This window comes from Podarcis filfolensis (genome assembly GCF_964270895.1).
Source record: "Podarcis filfolensis genome assembly, chromosome: 2".
Classification (NCBI taxonomy): domain Eukaryota; kingdom Metazoa; phylum Chordata; class Lepidosauria; order Squamata; family Lacertidae; genus Podarcis; species Podarcis filfolensis.
The window spans coordinates 61,915,245-61,936,213 of NC_139605.1; the positions used below are offsets into that span (position 1 = coordinate 61,915,245).

General features: G+C 43.9%; 1 protein-coding gene across 3 annotated transcripts in view; it reads right to left on the reverse strand.

Moving 5' to 3' along the window:
• SYNPO (synaptopodin) overlaps positions 1-20,969 on the reverse strand; it is a 77,376-nt gene that overhangs the window by 11,637 nt on the left and 44,770 nt on the right. For all 3 annotated transcript variants that reach the window (XM_083603981.1, XM_083603980.1, XM_083603979.1), the window contains exon 4: positions 4,166-6,504. In XM_083603981.1, coding sequence (XP_083460107.1) covers positions 4,166-6,504 — 2,339 coding nt within the window. The remainder of the gene's footprint in view (positions 1-4,165; positions 6,505-20,969) is intronic.

The following is a 20,969-nucleotide window of genomic DNA, read 5'->3' on the forward strand; positions in this document are numbered from 1 at the left end:
ATCTCACCCAGGTGCCCCAGCAGCAAAAAGCTCAGGTTCTGAGCTTCCTGCCATTGCTGCACTGGCCAGCAACTTTGGAGGTAATATTACTGCAAGTTCCGTATTTTCCCAGGGCTACATGACAGAAGAAGAAGATCCTATAAGCATGACCACCTCTAGCATGAATGAATATATGGCCACCTCTAGCATGAATGAAGGCAGCCCTGTGGTGGGTAGGAATGAATGAATCTATCTTGATTCCTCTCAGTTTCCAATTTTAAGTTCACTTCTCCACAATCTTTAAGCTCAGTTCTACATTAATAATTTTTTTTAAAAAAGTTCTCATGAAAATCCATCAACATCTTAAGCACCCATTTCTCCTACTATAGAAATTTATGAATGCAGGTTTGTCTAATATAATGCATTTTTGTATGTCACCCTCATTAACATATGCATTTTTATTCACGCTTTCCCATAATGCTTGCACATGTTGTTGTAGAATTGCATTGCAAAATTCAAGAAGTGCAAACTCGGAAGCATATTTTGATTCTCGTATTGTTCTGGGACGTGCAAATTAGGCAGGTTTGCATAAAATGATGAACCAGACCAAAATTCCCCCTCACTTTCTCTAAAGATGGGTAACATCCTGTGGTGAATTTAGCATTGCTCCTGCAAATGTCTGACTTTCTCCAGACTTGACCAGAAAGTTTAAAAAAACAAAAACAAACTCCTGTGCTGTGTGGAACCATTTAAAATGCCTTTACGGGGAATATTGTTTGTGTCACACACAGCAGTCTTTAATTTCTTCATCACTAGACTATGAGAAATCTAAAATGTGCACACCTGAACACCTGCAAATGGACAGTGTCAAGTTTTGTTTTTCTCTTCTGAAGAGGCTGCAACACTTAAAAGACAGAAGAGCTTAGCAATGGTTTGGTCTCCTCTGATAGGGCATGTGTTTTCATTTTATTGAAATGCAATTGGGATGGAGGTGAAGAGGGCCTTACTTGCCCCTCATCAGATCAATACAACTTCCATGCAATTTCATTTAATGGTGTTTTATGGTTTATCATTGAGCACCTCCCTGGAATTTTATGACGTGGCAGTGCAGAAATACTTTTATAAATAAACTCAATTGTCAACATTGGTGGAAACGTCTATCAAACTGGCTAGAGATTTGCACAAGTATGCAAAAGGCTTCCATCTTAACTAACTCCCCAAGGATTCTGTCAGACATTTCTGAAGGAAATGGTAAAAAAGACTGTTATACCTCAACCACACTGCAGATATCTGTGGCCATAAACAGCAGTACCCTATGTGGACATGTAACTTCAGAGTTGATGGCAGAAGCCTTTGCTCTATAAATACCCAGCTATCCCATAGCACTTATCCTGTAATTTTCCTGCCATCCCTTGTAACTATCCCATCTTCTCCAACCTATGTATACTGCTCCTCCACAGGCATTTGCCCTATAAATTCCCTAGAATTACAGAGCTTCTCCACATGTTCTCCTACTGGGGACATGGCCTACAATTGCCAGCTAGTTAGCTCTGCTGGAATGTAGCATACAGCAATTGGCACACTCGACTCTAGGGCTGAATCCAGATTTTAGTCCTGCTTCGAGGAGACCCCTTGAAATCAATGGACTTAAAAATTAGCTACTGATTTCAATGGGCCCACTCTTAGTATGACTGAGTCTGGGGCCAAACCCAGGGATCAAGCTTGTAATGGGAATTTTCACTTGTATGAAGCTTCGATGCACAGTACTAATTTTGGCCAGGGGTGAAGATGTGCAACTGAACAAACACTGTCATGTGCGATTTGCATTTAGCGCTACCAGCCAATGGAGGTTGTTGGCTCACATGTCTGATTGGTAATTCTACCTGGAAATGCTTGATTTTTTAACTCCCTTCAGTTATGTCCTCTCAGAAGGATTTGTCTGGCAGCCTTGTGGGATCACAAAGAAAAGACAGAGATGTATAGAGAGACAGAGAGAGCCAGAGACAGAGAACATTGCCCTTTCGTGGCAATGGGTTGAGTAAATAAACTGCATCTACTTTTTTAATTTATTTGAGCTGGTTGATCCAAACTGTCACGGGATTGGGGAGAGACTGACTATAAAGTACTACACGTTAGATTTAATGGAGGTTTGGTTGCTCAGCATGAGCACCTGGTTTTATGGAGCTTGTCTATTCCCAAAGGGCAGTCTGTAGTTAGCTTCCTTCAAGAGACACTTCTTAATGCCCAAAATTAATGAACGAATGAAATCCACTTGTACGTTCTGTATGCATGACTTTATTGGCCTCCCAGTTTTGCAACTAATGCATGGCTCCTCGTGGTCTTAATGCTACCCCAGGTTGTCAGCTGTATTATGTAATGCCTGGTGTGTCTCTTTTGAAAGAAAATGACAGGTGCTTGATTACTCTGCACAATACCAGACCATAGACCCCCATGGACGATGCTATGCTGAAAGACCTGCATAGCTGACTTCAAAGTCTGTGTGGAAGTAAAACACTGCCGGCCTCTAGCCTTTGCAGGGGGGGGGGTGTTTCTTACTATCCAAATCCCAGGAGAAATAAACCACCTGTAGAACTTCAGTTACTGGGAAGTACAGAAATGCAGAAAGTACCTAAACTTCTTTTTGACCAGTGTGTTGGTGGTGTTGTCAGCCCCAAATACTCAGTACTCTTAATCAAATCCATGGGAGGTAATGAAAGAGCAGTAAAATTAAAAGAGATACTTTGAGGTTTGCTTTATTTGCCTTCTGGTCTTTTCAGAGCACATTCTGTGCTTCCTCTGCCCTCGTCCAACAGCCATGAGGGCCAGAAACATATTTGTTAAAACTAAACAATTAAACAATCACATTTTTATGCAGAAGATACTGCACCATGAGATCATATCCCGTAGACCCCTGTTAGTATTTGCTAGGGTGGACAATCTTGCGTCTGCTGTGGGGCAACTGCAGAGTCATTTTGAGAAATGCTACTGATATTCAATCTTCAGAATCATCCTATCATAAAACTTCACTATGCTATTCACCCAGGGCTAAACAGTGGCACTGAGCTATATGTATGCCTGTGCCACAGCTGTTTAGAAGCCTCCTTTTGCCAACTTTAATATGAACATTATCCTAAATATGTCTGGGTACAGATTTCTTTGTGTAAGATAACAGCAGCACACCTGCAGAAACCTCTTTGGCCACCAAAGGAATAATTTCAAGTGTGTCTTTAGCCTAGACCCTTCATGATGGATGGGGTGGGCTGGCTAGTGTGTGGCTTTCCAGATCAGCAAAACAGAGTAAGTACATCAGCATTGCTGTGCAGTACAAATGGGGTGCTTAGAGGCTATTTGCATCTTCTCTTCAACCTGAAGTGATTCTCAGTGTTGTTGTTTAAAGGAGACAATGAAAGAAAAGTAGAGAGTGGGGAAATATACAAAGCAGAAACATATGGGAAGCAGAAACAGGTATCAGTGGAAGTGACATTGTCCGAAATCAAAGATGTTCGAGTGGGGAAAGGAGCGCATGCCTTTTGGCGTCAGCAGAGAGCAGAGGTTGCAAGCAGGTCATGCTAAAGTCTCCGGATGCATAGAGAACAGAGAAACAAAAGTCTTGCAGAGCAAGGAAGAAATTCAGAAGGCAAGGCGGAGAGATGAAGCCAGAGATTTGATGCTCCATAAAGTTTCTGGGCAGCAGAAGAAAGAAGGCACCAGACGCTCCTCCTGTTTCAGTCAAGCTTCTGCTAACAATCTTCTAGGACTCCTATGCTTGGACTACTTTTATGCTCCTACTGTGCACTGCATTCACACACTCTTTAGCTCCCTTTGGAACTTAAATCTGCAGAAATGTATGGATCCAATTGCACAAGTTCTGCTAGGCCAAGGCATCCCAGGATTATGTTAAACTGGGCTTCCACCGCAGACCTTAGCTGCAGAAATGCCTGAGGGGAGCACCTGTCTGCTCACTTGAGCTCAGTTTCCTTAGTGTAAACGTTGTCTGGCCCATTGGAGTTTGAGATACGGCTATATTGTATGCAAATCCTATTGGATTTGTAACCTGCAAGCTGTCTTCATTTTGCTTTTTTTGCCTTTTTTTTGCACACCACCAATCAGCAGCTAACGATGACACTGGCCATTTGCCCAAACCCCTGTACAGATACCATTACTTGTAGTAAAAAGGTCTCCACACCTGAGGCTCAATTCCAGCATTCTTGGTGGAATAAGAAGGCCTTGGAGCTTGGAAGACTCCTTTTGCTCTCGGCGACAAAATTCTTGAAGGGTATTCAAAAGGCGGCTCCTGCGATGCTTCCATGCTTGTCTGGACATTCTGAGGGGCAAGCGAAGTCCCGGGTGACGGGGCGAAAGGAGCAGGATATGGTCTGCCCTGGCTGAACTGGGCAAGTGGATGAAAAACAGGAGAAGGAGGCAAGGGAGATGTTGGGCAAGAGGCCTGTCTCATATACATGGGCTCAGCAACCACAGGCTTGGGTGGCGGTGCCCCTTTTGGTAAGGACCTCACGGGGTCTTTGGCTGGGGAAAGGATGAACAAGGAGGACTGAAGCTGGTAAGGCTGCTGCTTGGAGATCTCTAGCTCCTTTTTGGAAATCTCGCTCTCCGACATGTTGCTGTTGTACAAAGGCATAGGAGCAGCTTTGGGAGATCTGGCTGGACTTTTGGGAGGGGCCTGGAATGTGACTGGGGATAGATGAGTTTCTGAAGCGTATTTCCAGGAGGGAGGGAGGGACATGGTAGGAGAAGGTGACCTGCCTATGTCTGGGTGCGATGGAGACTCAATGACATACTTCTGCATCCTTGACTGCCTTCTGGCAAATAGTTCTGCCCCCTTTCCTCTCGCCTCTGATAGGCTTTGGTTGGATTTGATCATCGGCTTGGGTTGTATTCTTGGTGATCTTAAACACGAAGACCACTCTGGGGCATTATCTGCAGGAGCCTGGGCTGGTCCTTCTATTGATCTGTTTTCAGGCAGGAAGTTAGAGGCCTCCGCGCCCAGAGCAAATGGCTCCTCTTCCAGACTGGATGCTCCTCCTTGTCCTCTCCCCTTTTTCCTGTTATCTGCTCTCTGGACTAAATTCAAGAGATCTGGATTAGGAGCCACTTTGGGCTTCTCGACAAAGGTGAACATGGACTTCTTTGTCGCTCTGCGGGCTACGGACTCCTCCAGAAGGCCTGTTTTGGTTGCTGGTGACTCCCTCTCCTCTCCTCCAGGAAGAGGTCCTGGTCTGCTGTCCACATACGTAGCCTCATGGGGAACAGGAGCTTTCTGTTCTTCAGTAGGATACAGCGCAGAGTAGGCCGGAGGTGACCTGACCCTAGTTACTGGCGGAGGGCTGGAAAACGTCTCTGCATAAGTGGGTGGAGGAGGAAACTCAGCCACAGGACTCTTCTCTGCTGGCACCTGAGCTGCAGCCAGCAGTCGAGTCCCAAATGGTCTTGCAGTTCGGTTCTTCACAGGCAACGGTTTAGACAAAGTCAGGCGTACTTCACAGTACTGCTTATTAGTGTGTGTCACAGTCTCGCTGGGCTGCGTGTCGGTAGCTAGCATGGGTTTCTCTTCCTCAGCAGCAGGCGAAACGTCCTTGTCCTCAATGATTGGTACATCCGGCTCCTTGTTGAGAATCTCTCCATTCTCCTTCCTGTCAATCACTGGTTCACTCATTGGCTTGTCAAGAAAAATATTGTTTTCCTGATCGAGAACAGGTGCATACAGCACCTTGTCAGGGATGTTGTTGTTGTTATTCTTGCTGTCAATATTTGGCAAATATGGTTCTTTATCGAGAACATTATTTTCCCTGTCTGTATGCAGTACACATGGCGCCTGTTCAAGAATGGTGCTGTTATTCTCCCTGTCAGCGACAGGGACAGCATCAAAAATAGGCAGTATTTTTTCCATATTGTCAACAACTGGCACTTGCTCAGTAACTAGTGCCTTTTCAAACTCGTTGGCGATAAGTTCATGCATTCCATTGGTGGAGGCTGTCCCCGTAGTTTCCTTCAGGTACACGCTGAGAGGAATTTGCTCAAAGTCTTCAGCTGGGATTTCCTCAGAGGACAACGTGGCGTGAATTGTGGAAATGGCCTCCTCACTTCTTATTTTATGCCTTTGAGAGCCCTGTGTGTTATCTAGAGTCTGCTCCAGAGCCAGGCTTTTCTCGTATTCTTCCATGCTGCCTTTTTGTCCCCGCAACTCAGAGTTCTTGGCACAGGATAATCCTTCCGATGCTCTGATGTCTATTGAGGCCTGCTTCAAATGGGGCTCTTTCCCATGTCTTGGGCTGCTTTGGTGCTTATGAGTAGCTCTGGGGATGCGTTCGGCCCCTGCTTGCTTCGGGCTTGTTGTCTTGGGGGCTTCTAAGGTAAAAGCATTCACCCGCTGCTTGCGCCGGTGAAACAGAAGGACCCCTTTGGAGTTGGAGCTGGGTGGGGTTGTCAGCTGAGCAGCAATTCTCTGGCTCCTGGCTTTCGCTTCCTTCAGCTCTTTCTCAGAAAGGCTGGCACTTCTCGAAACATCTGAGGAAGAGAAAGGATGCAGGGGACAGTGTTAACTCAAGAATCAAAGAGTTCCAGAAAACACACATACATACTACACATCTACCCAACTGGAATATGATTAATTTAAACTAAAACTTGTTGGTCATAACCCAGAAAAAAGCACCTGTAAAGAATATACAGAAAGCAGTAACTCAAAGCCAACAAAATCACAAGCCACAGAAGTATATAGTTGTCAAAGCTTTTTTTTATATGCTAATGTATTTCGGCAGATAACTACCATTGATACTAAGTTGTAATCATAACATAAAATTAAAAAATGACATACTAGACACAGCTGGCCAAAATGAATATGGTTGTCATTGTTTTAAATGCCAGTAATAGCTGCATAATTATTGCTATTAATAATAAAAAGTGGACAGCAGTACCCTGTTGTACACTCTGAATACCAGTTGCTAGGGGACAACAGCAAGATTTGTTGCACTAGGGCAAGAGAGGGCTTTTAACTCACTTTAATAGCTCTAGCCTAAATTTCTGGTATGCAGTTGAATCCCATAAAATACTGGCAGCCTGGAGGCAGTCTTTTTCATTCCTGCAGAACGATTGCTAGTTATGCTGCAGGTGGCAAAAAAAGTTGTTTAGAATACAGAAGCCTTGTCCCCTATCCTATGGTTACCAGATTTTTTTCAATGAATCCGGGGGCATTTTTATTTATTTATTTTTTGATGCTGAGTAGCAACAGGGAGTCAATAGTGGGGATGGTGAGGCAAAAGACCCTGGGCCCAAGCACACATGCATATTGTATAAAGGTGCAAAGCCCTTATTTCACACCCTGAGAAAAAATTGGGCAACTCCCAAGCCTCTCCCAATCAGTCAAAACAAAGGGGGAAGGAGGCAGGAGATCTGTACCGCCGGACGCCCCCGGTTCCCCTTTGGCAGTGGTGGCAGCAGCGGCAGTCAGCAGCCCAGAGCACAAGACACATCATATGGGGACTTCCGGTGAGGAAAAATGGCGGGCGCCACAGCAGTGAGTAGCTCCTGAAGCCAGCCAGAGCCAACTGCGCTACCAGACTGGCTCCAGGCTGCTGCTGCCACGTTTCCGGGGGACACATTTGCAAATCTGGGGACATTCCAGGGACAGAATTTGTCCGGGGACAGATTTGCAAATCCGGGGACTGTCCCCGGGAACCGGGGACATCTGGTAACCCTACCCTATCCATGGGTGCAGAAATACTGGGTTTTGATGATGCTCTTCAGAATACTGTAGACTTCACCGTGACCCACTGTGTCAGAGGGCAGAAAATGCTGGGGTGTTTTTCAAGTGCATTTCGGATCACTCTGTATCACTGTTTAGAACTTTTGGGGACTGGGTTTCTAAATGGGTTTGAGAAGGAATAATGAAAGCAACAAACAAGAGCAGCAACAACGAGAGCAACAATAACAGTCCACATTGTTTTTCTTCCACTTTTCAGAAAATTCAACTTAAGCACTATGTGAATGTTTTATGTATTCCTACTATACATCATGTGCCCAGCCTTAAAATCTGTCTATATCAGATCTAGAGCAAGGGTCCACAGGACAGAATACATATGATTTTCAGGTAAATGCCAACCAAAGTAAATTGAAGCTATTCTGGCCTTTCCTAGCAATGAAGTTTAATGTAATTAAAGCAGACATATAACAGAGTGGGCAGTCATCCCATTATTTGGGATGGCTTGGAAGTTAATCATTGATTGCAAGAATTGGGAACTATTTCCCATCCCAACCTTGCATACAATTTTTTCACTCTCCTTAGTGAATTATGTGGACCTTCCCTCACACATCAAGTCCCTGCTCCCTGGACCAGTGCATATGTGTATAACTGCCTTCCAGCAAAGACATTCTAATGCTTCCCCCCTTTTTTTTACAATGGAAAAATCCCAGGCATTCTACTCTCTTTATTTTCAAGATCAATTTTTGCAAGAAAAAAAGTCACTGGGAGATTGTGTCCCTGTTTTGTACACAGCTTTGCTTTGTGATTGTAAATGACTGCATGCAAAAGGAATTTATTGAAAGACTTCAAATGGTTTCAGGTTGCAGTTCACTTGGTTTCAAACACCCTGTACAAACATGCTCCAAGCAGGAAGTTGGCCAGCTCGAAACTGTCTCACAGATCTCCCCTTTTCTACAGAGGCTTGGCTAAGCACAATGAGCCGGGTTATCACAAAAATTAGAAAAATAAACTATTGTCTCTGAACACTGCTAGAGGCTCACCTCTTGCACAGCAGATGCACAGTGCCGGCCTAATAATTTTGTTTGAACCTAAACACAAGATGGCAGCGTCCGATAATAAATTGGCAACCTTTGGGGCCTTTCGTATGGTTCCTAACCAATCAGGGATTCAAGCTAATTAGCCAACGGCTTCCTAGAACAGAATCCACTCATAAAAGCATGAAATATAGGCCACTTGGGTTCCTTCTAACTCACCTTAACTGTCTAGGGGAGGTGGGGAGCTGCCAGCTTTTGAAAACTGTTTGGCCATGGGTCATGGCATAAGTGGCTATTAGCAACGTTCCAGAAAGGATGTGGAAGGACACAGAATGCATTTTCTCTGGGTGAGCCATTTCCTATGAGCAACTTTTCTGAAACTCCCATGATTTCATACATCTGGCAAGAGGAAACATCAGAAACAAAGGGCAGTTATAAAAAGTTTACAGGCCAACCGCTGACATTCCTACTGAGGACGGTGGCACAAGGGGGAAGCAGGATGGCTTGCCCAGGCAAAGGATTCTCCCAGTTCCCCTTTAGGCTTTTGGGCTCACAGCTGGGGTCAGAATCATGCTACTTGTTGGCGATTTTGCCGTTTCTAGTGAAGGTCCTTAATTCAAATTCAACACCATAATTTTGAATTATGGTGTTGGAGGAGACTCTTGAGAGTGTCATGGACTGCAAGAAGATCAAACCTATCCATTCTGAAGGAAATCAGCCCTGAGTGCTCACTGGAAGGACAGATCCTGAAGCTGAGGCTCCAATACTTTGGCCACCTCATGAGAAGAAAAGACTCCCTGGAAAAGACCCTGATGTTGGAGAATTAACACTTTTGTTAATAGGGACACCAGCCCCTTCCTTCATAAGGAATATGATGAGAACGTAGGACCTTAGCACAGACAGAGGACAGAGAGTGATTTACACACACAAACATATACCCTAAAAATGAAAGGAGGGAGAAGAGGGGAAAGGGTGAATGTAGAGGACAGGAGGGTAGGAAGCAGAGGATAGGAAAGAAGACTCAAAGGACCACTGAAGGAAAGAAGAAAGAAGAAAGAAGAAAGCCAGGGCATTGTGTCTCTCTTTCAGGTGCTCCAAGGATCACATAATATCTTGGAACTTGCATCTCAAAGTCTTGGGTTCTGTGACTGAAGTCTACCCTCAAAGTTCATAGCTGGAGGTGAGCAAAGTCAGTGCCTGGCAATGGTTGCTGCCCTCTTTTACTACATCCTGAATCATTGATTGCAGGGTGATAATGATGATTAACTTCACTTATGAATTGCTTTCTATGAAACATCTCAGAGTGATTTCACAATACAATAAAAGCACATATAAAACAACTGCATCTATTTAAAAAGCTATTTTATATATATACACCATCCCCCTCAAACCAAGCAGAACGTTGACAAATAGAAATGTGGAACTGTGATGGGAGGGTGGGATTTTTGTGCTCTCATAAAAGGCTGACATTTTCTCTCATTGTTTAGCATTCTCATAATACAAATAAGAATTAAATGCCTTTTTTGGGAAACCGAGCCAGATGGGCAGGGTATAAATTATTATTATTATTATTATTATTATTATTATTATTATTATTAATCTTTCCAAAGAGAGAGAAAAACTTCCATGAAACATTTCATGCAGACATCGCAGATCCCAAAAGATTCATTCAACTGTTGTTTTAAGTTTAAGCAGGAGAGGGTTAATAATGGGGTAACAAGAGCCACTTCAGTTGGACAAAACTTCTGGGCAGGTCTGCCTATACCTTCCTTTTGTTGGGGAGATTTCTAGCTAAGTGGCCAGGAGATGATCTCTCTCAGTTCCTAAGGAAATAAAGCTGGAAGTTCCTGTGACATGCCTTGCACACTTCCCATTTAAGGATGATGCCAGGAAGATATGAGTGAAAAGAAACAAAGCAAGCTGCAGTTTTAGCACCATACTAGATGTGACACTAAAGGTGTAAGTAGGAAGCCTGTCACTGTCAAGTTTTTAAAAAGTTAATAGCATATGTAGGAAGAGGGTGGGGGATTTTCATATGGACTGAGGGGGTTAAATCATTTCATTCGCTGCCTCTTCCCTGAAACAGTAAGCTGTAAACCAGTGTGGTGTAGCAGTTAGAGGGTTGGACTAACACCTGGGAGACCAGGGTTCAAAACCTCACTTAGCCATGAAGCTCACTGGCTCACCATGGCCCAATCCCCACAGAATTATTATGGCCACTTTGAGCTCCTTTGAGGGAAAGTGGAATAAAAATATAAATAAATAAATAAATCACAAGAGTGGGTTTGACCACTTGCAACTTGCAAGTTGTAAACACTTGTTTACAACTTGCAAACACTTGTGTGCGTGCAGACACACTGAGGGAATCACAGCATGATGTGTCTGTTTTATTTTCTCTTTTTGACACCACCGCCAGAATTGTTGGGATTACGGAGGGGGAAAGTTTACTCGGAAGTCCCTTTGGACTGAGGGAAACCAAACTCAGATAAGCATTGCCCCGGAACTTCTGTAACCATAGGCCTTTAACACAAACCTTCAAGCAGTCTTCATGCTCTATAAGGGCAGATCTACACCATATATTTAACACACATCTACTTCCCCCAGAGAATCATGGGAAGTATAATTTCCCCCCTCACAGAGCTACAATTCCCAGCATCCTTAACAAACTACTGCTCCCAGGATTCTTTGGGGTAGGCCAGGTGCATTGGGTGTGCTTTAAATGTGTGGTGTGGATCTGCCCTAATGACCACTTTAAGCATGGCAGGTTTACTGCATGGATAGCATTTGTGTACAGGAAAAGTGAGTGCACAGCAGAGATGGTGTGGTCATGTGTTTAGGTTTCCAAAGAATATGGAAAACATATTCCTTCCTGACCCCTCTCCTTATTGCTCCCATAGGAGATGATCACATTAAACACTGGCTGGTTTAGAACCAACCAACAGGAAATCCCACTTCATGCTGCAAAAAGAGACACAATCACAGGAAACAATTGACTCCTGACAGCAAGGCAGAACTAATACAAAACGTATTGATTGGTTTATATGTTTGTAGTCCACCCTTCCATCTAATAGATCCCCATGGTGGCTAACATCAACTGCAAATCAAATAGCATGTAACATTCTCTTAGAAAACAGAATTAACAAATGACAAAAAGACGTATCGGGCAACCAACACCAATGGTGCAATATTGATCCTGCATCTTGCAAACTAAATAGAAATGTTAGCAAGTGCAGTGGTCCTCATCTCTCCCGTTCTCTTCTAGCCAATCTAGTAATATTAAGCAGGTGCTGTGAAACTCTTCAGGTCTGACTGCTTCAAGATCTGTCCAAGCAGATTGCTTGGGAAGGAAGCTTGCTGTGCCACACATCTCAAGAGAAAAGTACAAGGAGAGAAGGAGTCTGAGTAAGTCAATGGTGGGCAAGGCAAAACCAGGCAGCTCAACTACCCAAGATACTGCTCAGACCCCATCCTTGGCCAGGTCATAAAACAGGGGTAGTCAACATGGCACCTTTCAGATGTTGTTGGACTACAACTCTCATCAGCCCCAGCCAACACGGCTGACGGTCAGGGATGATGGGAGTTGTAGTCCAGCAGTGTTGACTACCCCAGACACACCCTGAACTTCTCACTGCAATAATTTTCTGATAGGATGAAAGGTACCAGGACTAAAGAGAATTCTTCTATCCCATTATCCCTACCCAGTAGGTTTTCCCACCACAGAAGGCTCGAGCCAAGTTGGGGTTCCAAGAGAACTCTGTTCAGTTCTATGAGCGTGCACTCCCTCCATTGTGAATGTTACATGCTAATTTCACTGGCATCTATCTGTGATTTCATAGCCTTTTATTATTTCAGCTTCTGGTATAAGGGAACCACTGGGTATTTGATAATATTATACTGCCAAGATGGTTCAGGAAATTTGTTACAGAAAACTATGATCAGAACTGAGGCTTCTAACCTATGGAACCATTCCCCTATCGCCTTACCATTGGCATAGCTGGGCTGTGTCCACAGGCACCAGCTCCATTTTCATTTGACCAGGCATGAAGTTATAAATTGCTCTGCACAATACAAAACAGGGAGCTGGTGGGGAGAAGCCCGGCTAAGCTATGTTGAGGTACAAGTTAACAAGCTGTTAGTTACTACTTTGGAGAAAATAATACACAGATTAGATAATGTTGTAGGCTGGATGTGGCCTTTTCTTTTCTCCTCTTGACAAGATAAAGCTATAGATTCACAGATACTTTGGGATTTGCAGCAATAAAAGAACTGCAGGTGTGTCTACAAAGGACGACTAAAGCAGATATACCTTTTGCTTGCACCATGCACATGCTGTTTCTTAGCCATTCCCTGAAGCCAGAGGTCTGACAACTCTTAATTTTACACAAGTCATTTGAGAACAAAGCCTGGCTTCTCCATTGTCCATCTAGCTGTCACCATTGCTACATGTACTCATAGATTATGCATTGGGAAAGATAATAACCCACAGCCTTTGATGCTTGCGTGATGAGAGATATTCTTGGGAATTTAAAGTATTTCCATCTCCTTTCCTTTTCTTTTGACCTGCAGTTTGCCAAATCCATTCATGACAGGTTTTAGCAGCATTTGCCTCCAACAAGTGAGTTTATTCAAAGGTAAAACCTCAAAAAAGGAGGAGAAAATTGCCAAAAGGTGGCCAGGGGGCTCTGGGGGACCATTAGTAAATAACCAAGAGTTCTACAGAACTATACACTGTAGGGGCACTTACTAAATAAGAGGGGGAGAAAGGGGTGCCATAAAAATACATTCTTTTTGGAAGGAAGGTTCACAGGCATGAATAAATAGAACAAACATTTGCATAAATTGGGCATGCCTCCTATGAGATAGCTTGATACCCAAAGACATGAAGGAGGTCATTCAAAAGACTAAATCATATGCAGGTTTCCCCAACAGGAGATTGCAAAGAACTTGTGGTAGTAGTAGGCCTTGGCAGCTGCCCAATGATTCCTTCTCCTGACACACCCTTGAAAAGTAATATGAAAGTTTACCTTTCCTACCTTGCCAGAGCACCACGGCTGAATCAAGGAGAGAACAGCATGGTTGTGGATTAAGAGAAACAAAGGCTCAAAATGAGCAAGTCAGGAAAGAATGATAGTGAGACCTGAGGAAGCCGAGTACTCACTTGGTTGTACAGCCCTGGTGGGAAACCACAAATCTGAGGGATAGGGGGGATTGTGGCCCTCCAGGTCTCTCTATACAGCCCTTGGGACTCTGACCTAGGCCGGCCACCCACCTAAGCCTAAGATTGCTCCATGTCCTCCTCAAGCGCTTTTGCCTGGCTAGAATGTGTCCTTGAACTATGGTAATGCCTCTTGCTTGCCAGGATGGAAAGATGCATTTCTGCCTGGATAGCTCAGCTGGTAGAGCATGAGACTCTTAATCCCAGGGTCATGGGTTCAAGCCACACATTGAGCAAAGATTCTTGCATGGCAATGGGTGAACTAGATGAGACCCTCATGGTCCCTTCCAACTCTACCATTCTGATTCTATGTGTGTGAGTGTGTGTGGCAATGTGTCTCTCAGACTGAGAAATATTCCCCACCTCAATCCATCAGTGCTATTTAAATTAGCTCTTGTGATAGGTAGGTAGCTAGAGATGAAAAGTGGAGACCAGGAGAGCAGATTGTTTTTGTTTTGTCCTGGGAAGGGGAGGTTAGTTGCTGGAGGAATTTGTACACATCCTCTGCAACTCCACCTCCTTGCATCAGTGTTTGAGGACTCAGGACAATCTCAATTAAGTTAGCATTGTTTAAATTATGTGTTGTTGCTTAAAAATGTCATGGTGGTGGGGATGGGGAGGTGGGGGAAGAAAGAAAGAGAGAGAGAGAGAGAGAGAGAGAGAGAGAGAGAGAGAGAGTAGGGCGTTCTACAGAGCTGCCAGGTATGCTGTGGGTTGTTACTGCCACCGATTCCACCCACTCGGAGCTTGTCTAACTTTTATGCATTTAATATGTTTTTCATTTTCTTGCCTTCTGTGCTGCTTGGAATCTTTCCAGGGTATTTTTATCAGTGGTTCAAACCCCTTCAATGTACCAGCAGCAGAGAAATGGAATTACTAATTCAAAGCTCTTCAGTGAGATGGAGGGGAAGAAAGAAAGATTTCTTTAAGGGAAAGCCTATATTGAGCTGTAAATTTCCTCCCAGACATTCTTTCTCTTCCAGGACACCCTCCAGCAGAATATAAAAATCACCAACACATCAACAAAAAGTTTTGCAGGGAGATTCCAGTGCGAAGCCACTGAGTTGCAGCAAACTTGACACTGTGAAACTTGGGCTCAGCACAAGCTGGAGAAGACTAGATGTCTAACTGAGAGAGGCATAGAGTCCTCTATTCCAAATCCCTGCCAATGCTGGCAACTTGCCACGACAGCATCCCTGACAGACTCCTCGCAGGAGTGGAATGAGCATGTTGCGGCACTTGTAAAAAGTGATCAGAGATCCATAACCACTTCCTAGGGCCCGGTATTTCTCAAAACCATCTTTAAAAAACAATCTCAACTATTGTTTTCAAAAAGTCATTGCTGTGGTGATGTCTTGGTGGTTTGAGGGAGGGAAAGAGGGAAGAAGAGGTGGTGGCACAGAAATTGGTGACACCTGCCCCAATGGCTTGCAGTTGCTGAAGAATATTGAGAATGAAAGCAAGGAGGAAATGGTCAACAATGCCATTTCAGGCTACATCAGAGAGATGGATCATAGCAGTCTGGGGACCTCTGCTCTGAGTCTGACCCAAACCTTTATTAAATAAGCTATGAGATTCATGGCACATCCACTAGCAATCCTGTGTGACACAACCAGGTTCTGAATCAACTCAGATGGTCATATAACTAACAAACTGGAATTGGCAGCTAGAATGCTAGTGAGCACATGTGCTCACTCCTGGGAGTACAAAGGCTTTCATGTTCTTTCAATACAATTCGATTCTTTTTACCAGCATCTCAGTAAAGGCACATAAGGCAATTGACCTTCACTGCCATGCCTTCTTGCTTTCTAGCACCACACTCTGAGCTGCAGGGGGAGGACATGGGACCAGCTGTGAAGCTTCCTCCCTTGGGATTTCTACGTACATCTCATCTGTGGCTCCTTTCCAAAGACCCTTTCCTGTTTGATCAGCCATTCCACCGTCATAGACTTCCTCTTGTCCTCACTTAACACGCAGTGTAGATAAGGGGATGACGACAATGTGGCTGGCAGACCCAGTTCCATTTTAAGAACAGCAAATGTGCTATCCACCTGCACTGAGAACAGTGAAGGTACTTCTAGGTAGTAGTAGTAGAAGAATCTGAAATCAGTTTGATGAACCATCATGATACCAGCCTGCAGTTCAGAATTTCCCACATTGCAATGACGATGGTGATAGCATTGATGTTACTGTTTCAGAGCGCTAAATCTGGCTGGTTCCAGAATGTTGCAATTTTGTGAGGGCAATTCAGTCACACACTGGCAAATTTGGGTTGTGCAATTAAAGTGGATTTGGTGTTCTTGTGCAACAAACCTACTTTTAAATAAACAAACAAATCGGAACTTCTGTGGTAGGGAAAGTAATGGGAAGATGCACTGGAAAGTGTGGGATCAACATAGCTTGGCGCAACGTCAAACAAATCAGAACAAAAGCTCAGAGAATAGCAGTCATCATACAAGTTTCCCACAAAATTTGTGCAAGCAAACAAGGAAGAGACATACTGTATAAACAGGTAACCTGGAAGCAATCACTCAACCCCGACTGGGAGACAGTACCAAGATGCAAACATGATCTTCCATTATTTGGTATCACTGAGAGCAGTAATATCTCAGCCATCCCTGCCATTGTAAGTGTTTACTTTATATGTCTGTTAATCCATGCCCACACCTTTGTCCCTTTTCTCCCTTAACTCTGCAGTGAAGTGGAGCCTGACACTTCCTGGCAAGAAGCCACTCCATCAGAAGAAGTCCTCATTGGACAGCAACTGTAGTGTGTGTCTCATTTGCCATACTTCTTATGGGAACATGGCTCTATACCCACCATACATTTAAAGCACCTGGCTTCCCCCACCAAAGAATCATGGAAGCTGTAGTTTGTCCCTCACAGAACTTTGTGAAGGGTGCTGGTAAGTGTAGCTCCGCAAGGGGCAAACTACAGTTCCCAGGGTTCTTTGAAGGAAGCCAGGTGCTTTAAATTCATGGTAGGTATGCAGCCCAGGCTCATTCATCCAGCCGCAATGAACTGCAGGCAAGTCTTGGCCTTGGATGTTTTCCCACCTGAAGCAAAATCTCAAAATGGCTCCCTCCCATGCTCTTTTCTTTTTAAGCGACACACAGAAAGGAAGGCCAGAGACAAGAAAATAGTATCCCCTGTGGAATCCGCTGCCTGAAGCAACAGCTTCTTGGGACTGTCATTTTGTGGTAGAGCTCTCTGAGCCGGAGTTACATATTTCATGTCTTGTGAAGTTATTCAAATAAAGTACCTTAAGTGAATCAGGACACCCAAGAGGGTTTACATCATCTGTATCATCTAAGATGATCCAGTTCAGAATTTTCAAGCTACTTGTCAGCATTCCAGGAGATTGTGAGTGTTATAGTGTTCCTCACTTTGCCATTGTAATGTTTTAGTATAGCATTTCATAGCTCTGTAGCGTTACTTAAAAAAAACCCCAACTATCCTGGATTCTTTTTATATTATCTTCTCTTTTCACAGATGTATTGTGTCATATAATGCAATTTTAATACTATCACCGCAGTGTCCGTTATGTCACTTTATGACCTTTATACAACTAAGCAGTTTTAAGTGGCAATTTGCATATCTCTTTCTCATGGTTGGGACGCGGGTGGCGCTGTGGGTAAAACCTCAGCGCCCAGGACTTGCCGATCGTCAGGTTGGTGGTTCGAATCCCCGCAGCAGGGTGCGCTCCCATTGCTCGGTCCCAGCGCCTGCCAACCTAGCAGTTCGAAAGCACCCCCGGGTGCAAGTAGATAAATAGGGACCGCTTACTAGCGGGAAGGTAAACGGCGTTTCCGTGTGCTGCGCTGGCTCGCCAGATGCTCACCACACACACACACCTGAACTCTAGCATAAAAGGGCAGCTTCTTTTGGAGACAGACATCAGTTTTTCCATGGCAAATGGGAAATCGGTGGGAACAAATAATGGAAATATACATGTTGTGATGAACATGACTTAGACTGTGCTGTCTTCCCTACAGCCACATTACCACAATTGTGTCACAGGAAGCCACGTCACCAGGGACTGGACTTTTGCACTGGTGTCAACAGACTGGCTCTCTATATGTTCACCTTCACAGACATTATGCTGCCACAGGATACATTAAAATTAATTATTTTTATAACCCACCTTTTAAAAAAAGAAAACAAGAAAACACCCCCCAAGGCAGCTAAAAAATATTGTTTGAATAGCAGAGCAATCTAAATCCTTACTTGAAGGGGACTGGATTAGGCAGAGTCAGCCTGCAGTTCAGCTCTCTTGGCTCAGCTGATCTCCCACTCTCCGCCAAAGATGGAGCAACATGAGCCCCACTCTGTTGGTGACAACCTCTCTTCCCAGCACTGAATGGGCAGAAAGACAGGAGACCCACTGGTGGGATCCCTGCTGTGGAAAGCCAGAGGGTAGCCCTGACATAGGGTATTCTAAGGGCAGAGCTGAGTTAGCTTGGGATCTGCTGGATCTTGAGTTGATCCCACTGCCTTTGTGGGAGCTGTCTCCGTGACTGGTCCTAGACAGTGTGGATCTTGCTGACCTGCACTTTCTGTTAGCATTTCACTCCTCCGTTGTTGGATTGTTACATCACATCTCTGTGTTTACTTTCCAGGCTTGGAAAGTGTGAAAACGGAAGCTAGTCTTATCTTTTCCACTCTGTTATACTTTTGTATTACTTTTCTTTCTCTCTCTCTTGAAGGAGAAGTGAGAGGACGCCATGATTGCTTTGTCCTGTATATGTTGCTTAATAAATACTTAAAATGCACACACCAAAGCTCCACTTCGTTTCTGCTATACTCTGCTGAGTGAGCGTGCACATAATCCTCTGATATGTGTGCGTGCTGGGACTGGAGATTTATGGACATCCCCGGCTGCGCTGCATCAGGAAGATGCCCAGAGAGGTTTGTCTCATTCCGGGGGCTGCGTGTGCCCCCCAGGCGTGTTCCAACACTTTCTGCTATGGCTACCGGGCAGGAGGGAGTTTCAATTGCACCCTAAAACATTTACTATATATAATATTTCAAAATATATAATAAAAATGCCTGTACAGTGGTACCTCAGGTTAAGTACTTAATTTGTTCCGGAGGTCCGTTCTTAACCTGAAACTGTTCTTAACCTGAAGCACCACTTTAGCTAATGGGGCCTCCTGCTGCTGCTGCGCCACCGCTGCATGATTTCTGTTCTCATCCTGAAGCAAAGTTCTTAACCTGAGGTACTATTTCTGGGTTAGCGGAGTCTGTAACCTGAAGCGTATGTAACCTGAAGCGTATGTAACCCGAGGCACCACTGTACAGATGAATTGTGCAAAAACAGCAGGGCTTTCATACAGAGTTCTGCGCCACGTCAAACACTCAATGGAAGAAGTCATTTATTTGCGGTGTAGGAGAAGGTCAGTAGTGATAGGGTCAGATGGATCCAGGTCATTTCAGATATCCTGCCATGACTGAAAAAACCTATTTTGTGTATTCCCCCGCCATACATCACATGGACCTTTGAAGATTATTTAAGTATTCAGGTAGGTACATATAGATGGTCTCAGATCATTTAAGGTTTCAAAGATCAAGACCAGCAGATTGAATTGGGCCAGAAAGCAAACTGGTAACCAGTGAACCAAATAATGGCTGTAGCTTCCATCTAGTCCTGCTGTTACATAAATAAAAAGAAATAGGTTGCATTTGTTGGATACTAGAGGATAACTAGTATAATTGCTGCCTATGACTTCTGAAATACAGAGTTTCCCCATCTATGAATAAGAACAGACTAGGGCTAGCTTTTTTGCTTAAGCCTGCATGTAACACACATGCCCACATTGCTGCACATCCTATGGATAATTAAACCAAATATGAATGTGCCCACACAATACAGTCAGCACTACAATTTATAGCATTTTTCTGTAAATGCTTTCTCGTCTTTCCATCATGTCCCATCTTAGAGACAGTTGCCTCTTCAGAAAGCAATATTTTTGATCTCCTAAATTACTGAAGTCTAAGAGCTTGCTTACTTAAGTTCACCAGCGCTTACTTCCCAGTAAGTATGTTTAGGGTTAACAATTTAGGAGAACAGCGTCGTATATCAAAGAAAATCCCTTCAAGGAAGCCCTGTGTCTGAGAATAAGCCACCGCTATACTGTAGATGCAGGTGCATTGCACACCCTATACCATATACTGCCTCCAGAAGCACTCACACAGCATTCCACATTTTCTGTTGATTTTACATGTTTATTTGAACTTTTGTGGCTTTTCAAAAATGTCAAGCTGGCTACGTAGCAACTCAAAGTTCCTTTCCTTTTACTACTAAGTGAATATGTATCATTTTGGGGGATTAAAATGCTCTTTATCACAGGAAGGTTTATTTATTTCAATTTACTATTTCCTGCAACACAGACAATTGAACAAAATTGCATTCCAATAATAATAATTGCTTTTTTAAAAATAACGTGGCTATCTCTGAAATTTTGCAGAAGTGATGGCAAAGAGCCACCCCATTGGTTTACTGGACAGAGGCTCCAGGAATGCTCCTCGCTTGGGAGCATTCCTCCACCTACTGATTGCAGTGGTAAATTATGACTTAGCTGTAGCCTCGTGATCTGGTCCCTTTTAGAAGGAGTCAACAGAGACTCAGCAGCGCCTGCCTGTGCATTCTCAAGACAGTGGTGTCATGCAGTCACATGGACAGGCACTGCTTTTATTTTGCTTCTTCGGACATTTGCATTCCACTTTCATTTTCTGATAAAATGTCTGATGTGGCTTTCAGAAAAATTGTTATCATCGTCCTCATAAATGATTTATAGATTTATACAGTGCTTCCCCCCCCCCCCCCAAGAAAAATAGGTGCCGGTACTCGCCATGAAGTTGTTACAGTAAGGGCCACACTTTTTAACAACAACAAAAAAGAGGTGCCAGTATTGCGTACCCTTGAGGACCCCCTGGAAAAAAGGCACTGGATTTATATATCCAAATAAATTTTATATAGAGACTTACATAGAGACAAAATAGACTTTAATATTATTCAAAGCAA